This window comes from Macrobrachium rosenbergii, chromosome 4, assembly GCF_040412425.1.
Source record: "Macrobrachium rosenbergii isolate ZJJX-2024 chromosome 4, ASM4041242v1, whole genome shotgun sequence".
Lineage (NCBI taxonomy): Eukaryota > Metazoa > Arthropoda > Malacostraca > Decapoda > Palaemonidae > Macrobrachium > Macrobrachium rosenbergii.
In genome coordinates this window covers 68,372,643-68,387,275 of record NC_089744.1, presented here as the reverse complement: position 1 = coordinate 68,387,275, position 14,633 = coordinate 68,372,643, and the positions used below count along the sequence as shown (strand labels likewise).

At 35.6% G+C, this 14,633-nt stretch overlaps 1 protein-coding gene across 1 annotated transcript in view; it reads right to left on the bottom strand.

Moving 5' to 3' along the window:
- Window positions 1-8,997: 8,997 nt before the first annotated feature.
- The window catches only part of LOC136835583 (microtubule-associated protein futsch-like), a 316,187-nt gene continuing 310,551 nt past the window's right edge, over window positions 8,998-14,633 (bottom strand). The window contains 1 exon segment of the mRNA XM_067099280.1: window positions 8,998-12,801. Coding sequence (XP_066955381.1) covers window positions 12,632-12,801 — 170 coding nt within the window. The 3' untranslated portion in view covers window positions 8,998-12,631.

Genomic DNA, 14,633 nt, shown 5'->3' with positions numbered 1-14,633 from the left:
GACCGTTTTTCAGCCAAGAATATTAGGGTGGTAATAATACAATGCTGACAATATCTTTATGACGAGCCGAGTTATAAGTAAAAGCAATTAAGGATTTTTTTACATAAAAGTGTCTGCTGCCTCTGCATGGTTCTATGGTAATTCCTCATTTCTCGTAGTTGACTGAAACAAATTTGTAGCTACTCCTTTTATTTAACATTACAGTTATGTTAAAAAGACGTATCAGTACTAGGCTTCATGTTATTAATAAATGAATATGTAAACAAATGTAAGGCTCCTTTGATTAAGGGATTACCACCCTACTAGTCTTGGCTGAAAAATTGTCTCGAGAATGATGAAAAATGAATACTGCCTCTGGCTGTTCCATTCGCCACCCCGAAAAGGCAGCTTACATTCAACAATATCGTATTTCGAATATTAACGGTGAAATTCGCATACAGTAAATTATTAAAACACTTTTCAGTTGTAAATGTACACCCAGACATCCTTTTATTTACATAAAACTTACACATAGCGTAACTATTTAAAGCCCCGGACGCAGTGTTACCATGCGCGAGCACCACAGGCGGGTGGACAGATGAAAAAAAACATACTATACGCCTAATGTAGTATAACAGCCTAATTATAAGAGATACTGGATCCATTAGCCTATATCCTACCATTAGCCTATAGGTATGGTGGACCACAGTGGTAAAGCATTTTTTGTTTGTTTGTGGAAAACATTAAACCAGCAAATGCAATTATGTAGCCTATTTAACATAACCTAGTTGTCCTTATCTGGCTGGGCCGAAGGCAGTGTAAGCCTAGGACTGAATTAAAATACGATAAATAGCATTATAAGAGTTGTAACGTGACCTAACGCAACCTGGTGTGCCGGTTCCTAATCTGGTTTGAAAGCATGGCGCCCCGGCCTAGACCATTCATAGGGTAAATGATCGGGCATGAGACACGTGGGTGGCAGAATTTTCACTCTTCACTCGATAATTAATTGTAGAAATAACAAAAAAATAAGCCTTTAAGAAAACCTTTCAAAAGATTGAAGCTTTATTAACAAATTGAGCAATAGGAAACTGCCATACGAACTAAAATAAGCATGTGAAGTCTTCATAAAATAGGCGTTGAAGGCGATTTTAAATCCAAAATGGCGTCCCCCCCAAATACTGAGACAAAATTGAGTGGTGATTGGACACTTCCTTCCCAGCGTTCATTTAACGGTGTACTGACACTAACTGCGTATATATGTAATGTTTATAGATATTACTCAAGATTTTAGTTGTGATCAGCACGATAAAACAACATTTTGTTGCCTATACTAGTGAAAATATGAGACATGGAATTGTCGTCTGTCATGTGGTTGAACTGAAATGCATTTTTACCTTTAATCCATGGTTTTATCCTTACTGACATCACAACCGAAGCTCCACAGTGCCTATTTGATTGTAAATATGCACATTTTGTTCTTAATTCACGTCAAATCCCTCCTAAAATACGTGTGAATGTTTGTTTACAGGACTTTACTCTATCAAAGTAGCGAAACTAAGGCGGGAACAATTTTCCAGCCTTGTTGTACATCTGGCTGCCACAAACATCCGAGAGCGGACTACGCATTAGTGAACTGTTTACGTTAGAAATGTAGTATTTTGTTGTTAGGAATTTTCATTTATTTAAGTCCATATTAGTATGTATACTTCTGAGACATATAGTGTGTACATATGAGTGTTACCACTTTGGCAAAAATGGAAGAAAGTTGAGTATGATAATTTATGTAGAACTGGTACGAGAGCCAAGATGCCATGACGTCTAAATACAGGACTGAAATAAAGGTTTTAAATCCAAAATTATTACTTAAAACACCACTGCATTGGACAAAACTTACAATGTTTATGTGATATATATATATATATATATATATATATATATATATATATATATTACACTGTAATATATATTAAGAAAAAAAAATAGGAAGATTCGAAAAATAGCTACATCGTAATATTCACAGCAAAAGCGTTGAAATTTGTCTCAGGAATCTGGTTTGTTCCAACAACAAATATTTTCAAATGAATTATAAAGAACACGTAATACATTCACTCAGTTTATAACCTTATTCTGGTGTTTAGCTACCTAGTTATTTAAATGTTATCTAGCTCTCTGGCGTCCCGAAAATTCGCTAGAGTTCCCCGTCCAAGCCCCGAAAGGCGCCAGCGTTTACCACTGATGTCAAGGAAACGGTGTCAGCGTCTATGGGTACAAGTGTTTTGCAGATTTAAACTAATAAAAGAAAAAAAAAATATATTTAACACAGGAAAGTTTCGAGAGCGTAATGGAGCGTAGTAGAGTTTATCCATTCTTCAACCTAAATAGTATTAAACAAAGAAGTGTAAACTTAACTTATTTGATGACCGCTTAGACCTACAGTCTTCCTCCTATTCGTGGCATTTGATATTAGTTTGCCTCAGTTCATCTTCTACCATATATATCCCTGGTTTTCCACTTCCTCTTATCAGTTAAGTATGAATTGAGTTTTCAACTTGAGTGATGTTCTCCTGACACCTTCAACCACTGTATTTTGTATGTGCAGGCAGTCATGCATGTCTGAAAAAAAATGATGATGTTGAATCCAAATCCTCCGAGAACCTTTAAGCCACACAAATCTTTAAACACTACTTTACACATTCTTTAAGCTATGTGGGACACTGCACCTGATGCTTGTGAACATTAATTTTTTACTTCATCATGCCGCCCAAGAGAAAACAAAAGTCAAAACAAAATAACATGTGTGGCAGGTATTTACTGGAGGAGAAAATGATAATATTCTAGCCTTCGGTGAAGCCTAACAAGCCACTAAATGTGGTTTATCACGCAAAGCTTCTTGTGAAAAGCAAGCAGTATTTAAAGGATACATTTGACATTATAAAAATTTTGTTACTCCAAATGGATGTGAATATGGCAATGAAAAATTTACCATAAATTCAAAGACAGAAAAATCGTACCCAAACAGCGTTTGTTTTCAACTGGATGGATGGATGTAGCTTTATTCAATTTTGATAATCATTCCAGACCATGGCGGCAGATATATTTAATTTATGGTTGCTATTTTCAGTAAACACAAACATTACTTCGTTAAGCTGTTGCTTGTGGGATACATTCTTAATAAATTCCACATTACTCATATTCTTAAAGGAATCTTGTACACACACACATCAAATTTCATTTACTGTCATGAGTGAAAACAACCAAAATACATTTAGGGTTGTTTGAAGGGGGCACGTAGTACCTGTTACAAACTACTAGTGGGTAGAGTTGCGATGCTAACGTAGTTTTCTAATTTGAGAATTATCTCAAATACTTTTATGTTACTAGATTTTGATATTACCTAACACAATTAGAAATTCGGCCATACATAGTTCGACCGTAATCTATTTAGGTATAAATTATATGGGACTTCTATCAGTGCTGTTATTTATCATAAGTGAACAGGAAGGGAATTTATATTTGTGTTGCGGTTACTCATTGTACACAATCTTACTCATTTATAACTTTTGTCAAATACATTTTCATTTATTAATACACACATTTTTAAACCATACTCAAGTGGAAATGGCGCTGCTAATTGTATATCTAAACGGTTACCATTTTTCGAAAATTTCGAACTACGTATCACTTGTCAAACTCCGTTCTGAAGTAATGGGAATCACGAGTTCGGGTTGTTTCGGCCGTAGTTCATTTAGGCCTTCAGCACGTTTATGTGCAAAATGGGCGCCGTGTTTAGTACCAGCCCCTTGAGGAAGTATGTAAAACGTACAATAATAACGGTAAACTGTCATCAAAAGTTTTACGCATTTTTACATATTACATTATTCATATATTTTTGCACTGTTTTCATTCGTAAATACCATAAATATAACGTATTACGTTGTTTTGGATGTTACGGCCTAAATGACTTACGGCCGAAACGACCAGGACCGGGAATTACGATCGACCCGCATCTGTTGCCTTTATATGCTTGAAACCTGACAGTCAGGGGATGGTGACTGTGCAAAAGCGTTTGCTGATTATTTACCTGACATTAAATTGGTTTAAGACCTCACTATCTAAATTTGATGGTCAAAACATAAAATTAAGCCTGCATATCTGTATCATGATTATGTGACTTCTTCCACGTGTGTTATTATCAACTGGGCCATACAAAATATTAAGTGGCATGGATAGATAAACAAGATCACCCAAACCAATAATGCCATGAATTGAACACAACTGGAAGTGCATGATGAATGAAGCTAAACTCGTTGCTTTACCTAAAGACCGGAAAAAACTCCTATATATGTCATGAAATTAAGCACAAGAGAGCTTGGTGGCATGATGTTAATGCGCTCGAAGCTATCTGTTCAAATGTAAATGACAAGATGATTTCTCAGAAGAGGGCTATCTATAAAACAATATTTGTTCCATTTTTTTTTAACTGAGTGTTATAGCAAGATTAACAGTCCATTGCAATGCTGCAAAACCGGCTGAAATTGGTTACCCGTCTGTGGAAGTATCTCGCCACATCTTGAAAGTTAAATGCACGGGAAAGCTTTTTCTTCGTCAGTGCAATATCCTACTGACCGTTCCCCACAGCTCCAAACCTAACCTGATCTATGGCACCTAAATAAATGCAGGGATATATGGGAAAGCTTTTTCTTCGTCAGTGCTAAATCCTACTGACCGTTCCCCACAGCTCCAAACCTAACCTGATCTGTGGCACCTAAACAAATGCAGGGATACATCCTAACCTAACATATCATAAACCACAACCTAACCTGCACTACTTACCATAAACTACTTTAACTTAGGGGTCCACCCACATACACATACACACGCACACTCACACTCAGCTAACCTAAAATTAAGGCCCAAGACTTTGGTAGTCTGGTATCCCACAGTGGTCACCAACTGTTTAAACAGAGAGATGTGCTTATTTCCAAAGCAAATAAGCATCAGATTCGACAAAATGACAAAAAACTTTAACAACTAAAATCAACTTCGAAACAGCCTTTGATAATTACAGTTTTTGAAGCCTGTTCACCTCCAAATCCAGGGTTCTTATCTGAATACACAGTCTTTTGAGGAAATGGACGCATCACCAAGTTCAATGATGCAAAGGAGCATCAATGTTTTCAACATAACCTTACATAAATTTCATTATTAATATAATTATCAATCTATTGTAAGGTTTATTTAGTTCAAGTTTTTCCCACATCATCTTGACTTGAAGACTTTTCTCCAAGGCACAGAAGTTACACGAAACTACTGTTGAACCTATTTGATTGCTAAGGTAGCCTACTTTAGTATGAACCAAAATTTCCTGTAGGGTGTAAAATAAAACCATTTTTGAAAGTTCAGTTTACATTCACGTAGACACCTTTTTAACCGTAATGTATCTGGAGTATAAAAGCTAAATAGGTATCATGGAAAATCTTACGTACGTACAGTGGACTAATAATCTGGTTCAACAATGTCCAAGTCACACCAGGACCCACAGGACCCACAGACCTACACACACGTATACAGAAACAATGTACAAATTTAGACACCACACTCCATATTTATCCTCAAATCCCCACTATCATACCACTAAGGAAAGAAATCTTTCATTTTTTTTTTTTTTTTCTGAAAAGCAAGACATTTACGTCACAGGGAAAAAAAAACTACCTGTTTTGAGTGAAGCTGGTGTCCGATGTCAGCACTCGGCTTTGACCTTCAACAAGGTTCCAGTAATGTTCTTCCAGATTTGAAACTATTATAGTTCATATGTTAGTGTTTGGAATTCATTTATAGTCATCCTATCTCATTTCGTATAGACATAACATTATCAATTGTACTGAAATATGAATTTTAAAAAATGGCATCAGTCATAAACTATGTACGTCATTTCAATAGAATACGTGGACCATAGGAAGATATTTTAACTGAAAATCTAATTCTTGTGAATTCAGCTGGATATAGCAAAAGAGGGTCGAGATTTAAAATTAAGTGGCTTCCTCACGAACTTCCTTTTAGTCTTTAAATGATATGGTTATTTTTACCGTTTTAAGTCTAAATAACTGATGAAAGCACTTCGGCGAAAAACCACATCCGAGGACACCTGCTGGTAGATAGGAAAACTAAAAATAGAATATGAAAACGAAACTGGAAACTTAAAATCTGCACGAAAAATCTACTGAACACTAGTATGATAATTATAATTGAAAAAAAAATATGTTAAATAATGCTGCAGTTTGGTAAGTGCAAGTTTAGTACGAATTTGGCGGTGTATGATTTGGTAAACAAGATAACAATAATTAAACGAAAAAACGAAATAATTGAAATAAAACTTTTTAAGATACTAAATTTTCCATGAAGCGAAAAATTTTGTTGTCGAGCCACGCTGCTGCTCCTCAAAACTACTGTAAAGCTTCGGGCTGACTCTCTCTCTCTCTCTCTCTCTCTCTACAAATGGAGAAAAAACTATATATTGAGTTTAGTTAAAGATAATTTGAGTCGTCGCCTCGAGTGTCAGTGTTAATTATCTTTGACAGTTATTCATTATACTTCTATTTCCTTTTCTTCTGTACTGGGTTGCTTTCCTTAAGGTGGCCATTGACCTTGTACTGTACCATTTTGCGTTTCCAACTACAGTTGTAACATGGCTTGTGGTAATAATAATATTAATAATAATAATAATAATAATGTGACTCGGTCTATAACCTTCATACCCATAATTCCAGTGACTGATTACAATATCAATATGCCTGTATACGTATCCTGTTTCGAAAACCGTTTAAAGGTGCAGATGTAATCGTGTATCACCTCGCCAAAATCCTGATTATTTCGTACACAAGTGATTTTAGTCCGGGAAATCGCCTAAAGCATGCGTCAAATACTTATGAGAGCATGGCAAGAGTCAAAAAATTAAGTTTTTTTATTTGCAATAAAAGTGAAGCCTTTAAAACTGGTTTATACTAAAATGGCTAGTGAACTCCTTTTTAAAAGTCAACCCGAGCAGAAGTAGACTAATAATAGCTTAGTTTGTTTAGTAGCTTTAAGAGCTACCCTAGAAGTAATAGTCGTGACAAAGAAGCATCAACACTAGTAGTAGTTGTAGTAATGGAAAATTCAGTAATATCAACATTAATAGTAGGCATGAGCATAATAACTGCGAATAAGTAATAGTAACAGCAGTATTACTGGAAGTGTTGCGTAGTAGCCATAGTAGTAACTACATTCTCCTCAACAAAGCAAAAGTAGTTCCCGTCGGTAAAATTCAACTGTGGCAACCTTCTATGGATATATTCATCCCTCTACAGTCATGAATTTCCATTTATTTCTTGGTTATCCATTAGATTTTTGGCTTCCATGGAGTAATTTTCGCTTTTTCCAAAGTTAAGATAATTTGTCAAAAACAATTTTCATTTACAAGAGTTCAGTTTGGTATCTTGCACTGTCATGAAAAGACAGAGCTCCTGTACAAATCCCCTTGAGACATTCATGATGTACAGCTGGTGAATCAATCATTTTCATTGTCTGTTATAGTTAAAACTCGTAGGCAAGATTTAAACTTGAAATTTTACACCAACAGCAATATTCTGTCAAACACACTATATGAGGACGAACTTCATGACACTTCTCAATATCATGCACTGGTACATCAAGATCAGCGTTATGAGGTCTTTCTCAAAGTTAACCATGTACTCCTAATTCAAATTGTCGAAATGTGTCGATATCACGTTACCTTGAAATGGTGAAAACATAATAATTACAGAAATTCACCTTATTTTTTTCACATTTAAACATTTTCCCGACAGATACAGGCTAGTTACTTAGTAGGAATATGTTGTGCTTTAGGACAATGAAAGTTTCTCCAGTTAGTAGCTTCCCCTTGAGTGGTAATTCACATTACTGTAGTAATTGACCACCAATTGTGAATGTTTTTATCAACGATGCCAGACTCCTATAATTAGTTTTTTTTTTTTTTTTTGCCTTGACTGCAATGCTTGAATAACACATTCATTAATTTCTAGACCATATTGACATTCTGTTTTTCCGGTAAAGATGGACGGAAAGCTTCAATTACTACCTCTAAGATTATCTTTTGTATGGAGCAAGGAGTATATTCGACTCGGTATATATTTTATGGAAAGTGAATTTTGGCAAATCGTAGCTTTTGATTCATCCTTCAGGCCGAACCAGTTATTTCTGAAACGCTTCAGTAAGTGAACAATGACAAAACTGAAGTATTTGCCAACATGCACACAAACATTACATATATATATTAGTATATAATGTGTGTGTAAGTACTGATGACAGAATTTTGAACCTACCAGTATACCTTTCGTTGGGGGTAATGTCCTTAAACACACAAGCTTGAGCCAAAGATGATACTATCCTGTCTCCACAAACCTTAATTTTGTGTTACTGCCTTAGCAAATTTCCTAAACAACATACATAGGCAACATTAAAATTGAAATTTTTTCTAATACGTTCAAGAATCTGGACTTTGGGTCCAAACAGAATTTTATAGTTTTCAACAAATAACCTCACTCTGCAATACTTTGATGGCCACTGAGTTCTTCAGTCTTAAGTTCACCTCTCCATTTGACGGAGCGGCTCATTCTCCTGACGTCACGTGGTTTTACAGGGACGGGTGAGTCCACGGTCTAGCTTTCTACTAGACCGTGGGTGAGCCCAACTCCTCTCCGTGGTCTCTTTATGCGAGCGGGGCCCAAGATTACGCCAGCTGTATGACAGCACGGGCTCTTGCTTTTGAGCTGCCCGAAAGGCCATGGACCTTTAGGAGGGTTTGTTTATGCGTCGGTTTTACCGAGTAGTAGGTATGGATTTTAAAAATATGTAATAAACACTCCAAAGCGTAAACTAAGCGACCAGTGGTTTGAGAGATGTCTTTCGCCCTATGTCTTCCGATGTACATAAATGAAGATTATTATTTTTAAAAAAAGGTCAGTGAAAGAACAATGGTACTTTTATACTACTTTTAATGTCACAGAATATCCCATACATATGCGTAATATTAGTGACAAGGCCAGCAATTATGAACCCAAAATCGCGTTCCAGTAGGGTTTATTTTCGTATTGGCAAATAAAAACGAAAATGAACCGTAATGAAGAACTGTATAAGACCCAAAATAGCTAAACAAGTCACATCATTGGTGTTAGCAGACTTCATGAATTTCTAGACTTCTAGTTTTTGACTAGAGGCAACGGGACATGGAGCGCGAAGCAAAAGCTTTTTTTTAACTACCGGACGAAATAGGCGACCCAATTCCGTGACGTCATCACATCTCGTTTTCTTCATCGTCAGCAAAGAAAACCGGATGTGAGAAGGTACATCAGGACATCATTCGCAAATTTCGTCTAATCTTTTTTGTATTTTTATACATTCTTGTAAACACACAACAAAGTGCACAGGTAAGATATAATAACAATAGTTAAGAATTTCGGATATTAAGACCTCTTCTGAAGACGCCGGATCATTTACATGTGTCGTGACGTCAATCTGCGTCAAGACACATTTCAGTGATTCGATATCAAATGATTCGGTGCTGACTGCGACAAAAAGAATTAAATGGTCGGAATGCTCTCGTTCCAAAGTCTTCAGAAGGCTCTTGGGGAAAGTTCCCTTTCTCGGAGAAAAATAATGAAAAAAAATATTTCATATATATATATTCTTTTACCATGATTCAGGAACAATGGTAATTACGGAGATGCCTAAAAGCCTCTGTACAACTTCATTATTGGAGTTTCTATAATATCATCACTCATTTTGCTTCATTTCCTGCCACCACCTGTCTTGTATAACAGCTTAATAATTATGATTATCATATCACATATTCAACCTTTATAAAGATCAAATCTGAATGGAGTGACATGCACCCAACAACTTCTATTATAGAATATAATCCTAGGGCACAATATCATGATTAAATAATGAAGTGTTCCCTGCTACACAACTTTTCATTCATAAACAGCCAAGTTCTCAGAAAGGTTGATAAGAACACTTACACTGTGTCAAGGCAACTAACACACATTATTTATTTTTCCCACCATACAGGTCCCCTTAACACAGATGGAAATAATTAGGACTTCGACTTATGTTACAAATGAATTTGCATTCACAAGGCTGCAACTAAAAAGGCTCGTTAAATTAAAGGTCAGAGAGGAGAAAAATCCTGCCATAAATAAGCTAGAGGGAAGGGAAAAGCAGTCCGGTTGGCCAATAAGCACCTAAAGCTTTTATTTCAAATGATTACCAGAACCTTTTTCTGCATCTTTAAATTCTCTGCTTACAGGTACTACATTGTTTCTTGACAACCAAATGACACTGGAGCTCCCACCAAAGGCGTTACTTTTGCACTCATTAGATGTTGTTTTCTCTTCGGCGCACGTGGGAATGCAAAAAGCAACTGCCTCCGGGGAGACCTCAGGCATGGGATTTCCTGGTTTCGTTCTCTTCCTCAACTGGTAACTGGCTTTCAGAAAAGTTCTTCAGAACAATACCTCAACCAGCGCTTTAAGGGCACAACCAGGGCATATGCTGTCAAAATTGTTGAAGACTTTATCAGTAAGTGTAGTTTGTCACTCCTCTCGAACAGGCATTGCTGGCAGTTAATTAGAAGCATGGGGAAAACCATGCTCATACCCTGGTGTTGTCCTCGAAGCAAGATTGCAGGCCTGCTTATGACCTATTCAAGCTACTGCTGCTGCTGCGGCTGCTGCTGGGCACTTTAAAGGCATTTCACTTCATCCGCACCTTTGCAAAACTCCGTCTCTTGGACACATTCCTTGGCAGACTAGCCACCCCCATGGCTAAAACCACCTAATAGCGGCTTGTACAAGAGACTGTTTGCAAGACCATCAGTAGTAGCACCATTATAGGAGAGCTGCTTCTGTTCACTGTCCCACAGCATTTCTTATGACACACCAGAATTACTCTTTATTGTTTTGGAATCTGAAGCTGGAATGCATTTGGTTAGAAGGAACGGTTTTGCTTTCAACAAAAAATAAATAAATAAATAAAATAGTATTATGAAGTAATACTAATAGCAAGGTATAATGATCTATACATCAGACATCTCTATAAACATTTATCCCATCTCAGTAAACACATACCTTATTTAGCAAGTACAGAAAAAGCATCGAGTATAATGGTATTATATTTATGGCTAACACAGTGAGTTGAAGATTCTTCCTAGTGACTGGTAACGGACTCTGGCATATCTTAACTGGAACAGAAAAATTGACATATCACAAAATAACTAGAATTCAGTACCATTCTTGTTTAGTACTAAGCTGCATCTGTGGACGTTATAGAGACTTGTCTCAGAGATAAATATATAAAAAATCTTCACTCATTCGCTGTAATCCCAAACACTCACCTTCTGGAAGAAAGAAGATACAGTTATCGCTGGCCCATTCATCCTGACTCGAGAAAAATAGCTTGCTTTCATTATCAGGCTGATTACAAACTACTATAGTATACATCTTATCATATCATAACAAATTCATTTAACTCTTTTTTTATTTTTTTATATATGGCTTATAGTCTATATAGCTGATAACTGTTAATAACAGTTTTATAATGCTTTATTTTACAAAATGAGCAACCTGTTTTCTAGCCATGTGTATGCGACATGGCCTACCTAGAGACTGCAGCAGGTATCACGCTGAACAAGTAAACAGAACCCTATTATGTGAATTGTTAAAAACGCATATATTGCTTAGCCTTATTCGGTCATAGGAGTGTTCATTGTTTTCACGTGTCAATTGTCTAGTACAGTTTCACTCTACGTTTCCGTATTTTATATCTTTTCTTTCAACGACTATACTTCCAATCGGGATATTATCTCTTCTCTCTGAAGATTCGTCAGGATCTGTGGTATCATTAGTCACTTCAGACAAAATTTGTAGGAGCTGGGACTGATGGATGCTTATGGCATCTTATCTGATTTCATGGTTGGGATATTTTCTGCGTGACGAATAATAAGTAATACGCATAGAGGGAGTGAGTCGAATTTCACCGTCAATAGCCTATAACACTTCGTCCGTAAAGGTAAATGGAGAAGATCCATTGAGAGGGATCTGCTTTGGTTCAAAAAGTGACTACTTGGCTTCCATAGAATCTAGACACAATTTTGACAGGACAGTAGAACCTACAAAACGGTCGATGAAAATATTTGGATGGCTAATTTAGGACTATCAAAGGGACACAGACGGCTTGTTAAGAGCTCTAGTTCTCGTGGAAGGCATCGGGATATGGGGTGTCTCGGGCCAGATATTCCAACACCCCATTTTATGACTTATGGCTACAGGAAACACTCGAATCCATCACTGCTCTCAAGATCTGGGTTGCATAATTTCCAATCTCACTTCCAACGTTTTCCAAATAACTTTCAATTTAAAAAAAAAAAATATCCCTCACTCGAGGCAAAAAATGTTCATCAGATATCCTGCAAATGCCACATCAAATACCCTGCTAATGCCAACTTGAATTCTGTCTTTATTTTTCAAAACGTATTAAGGAGCTTGACTGTTTGTCCCAAACACAGTCCTGAAGATCGCATCTTCTTTTTGATGGGTTAACTGGACAAAACTGCTCAGAATTCAAGGCGATAGGCGTTGCAGCTTGTCTCATGGTCCTGTAGATTGATAGTGCATCTAGACGCTGACGGTGCCAAGTCAATCTTGTTGGCGATGAGGGCGTCTTCGTTGGCAGCTACCCAGTAGCCGAGAGTGTCCGTATCGTAGGTGGGAATGATCGTTACTTCTGAAAAGGGATTTTAGACAATAAATAAGTCAGTATAAAAACCGGCATAGGTTAAAATATTCGGTCATTGTCAATAACACTTTATTAACCCGTGCAAAATCTATTACTCTGGCTTTATAGATATCAGCTTTTCTTTAAATTATGATGGCTTTTAACCATAAGAAAATTTACTTGTTGAGTAGCACCTATTCTTTAGTAAAAATTATAAAAATAAGGAATATATATATATATATATATATATATATATATATATATATATATATATATATATATATATATATATATATATATATATATGCCTTGGAGCGTGTGTACACGTGTATGTATTTTCATATAAATGTATTCTGCCCTTAAAAGTAAGTGCTGATCTTCAGCAATTATTACCATTATCATTGTTATTATTAGGCCAGCTGCAACCCTAGTTGGAAAAGGAAGTACTTGTGAAAGCCCGACTCTAAAATTTGAGGGCAAATGATTACTTTCAGCATAAACATTCAAACGTTTTGCCAATAGAAAGTTCGAAAACTTTTGATAATACTAAAGTTATAAGAGCTAGTCGGTAATCGACAAGGCATGAGCTACCCTCCAACATTACTAATGGAGTAACATTAACAATTCTCCTACCTGTGGAACAGATACCCCTTTAGGTAACTTATGAGAAATAAATAGCTTCGAAACCAAGGGAGAATACTACCATTTAGGGATACGCCTCAATACATTTCAAAGTTAAGATAAAGATGCTTTCACTAATTTTACTATATAGTCCACAAATGACATAGATCTTAGATGCACTAGTCCATGATTTTGGTTAATAAATCTAACCAATGCAAATATAACAACCGAAGAAAAAATAACATCAAACTTAAAAGCAAATTTAACAATACTGATAACAATGACGTTATGAACCAGTGAGTGATATGACTACAGTATAGGCAGAAAGATAAAGGTAAAGATAATTCACACACAATATATAATAAAAATCAGATTAAACTGGTGAACAGGGAAAAGTCAGTACAACATACAAGGCAAAGTACGCTCCGGGCTAGCCACTATGACTGCAGGAAGGACGTTAGTGATGGTCTTGAAAAGTATAAACAAAGATGAAGATAAAGAATGGTTTAAAGATTAAGCTACTAGCCCGTGCCCTTCCCCACCAGGGATGCAATTCATTACCATCAATTAACTCCCGTGTACTAGGGCACTATTCAGGGCAACAAGAATTTTTACAGAACGTGCACACACACATATGTATAAATACAAATAAATAAATAAATAAATAAATAAATATATATATATATATATATATATATATATATATATATATATATACTATATATATATATATATATATATATATATATATATATATATATATATATATATATATATATATATATATATATATATATATATATATATATATATATTAAGTAATGTTTGTGACAAATGTCGAACTTGGACTCCTAATATACTATATATAATATATATATATATATATATATATATATATATATATATATATATATATATATAAATATATTTACTAATATATATATAGTGGTGATTGTGGCAAAAGTAGAACTGAGATTATTTTTATTTCATGAAAACTTTGATTATAGTTCCACTCGCACAGATTTATATCAGAAACAAACATTTTTCAACAAGCATACTGAGAGAATGAAAGATTTCTTTGCACATTATGATCATGAAACTATATTCACATTTTTCATTGTCTCCTATACAACCTAGCCATCTCAGTGATCATCTTGTGGAAATTTGCTTCAAAGCAATTACTCAACTGCTCAATGTTATGATGGCAAAACTACAGAAGT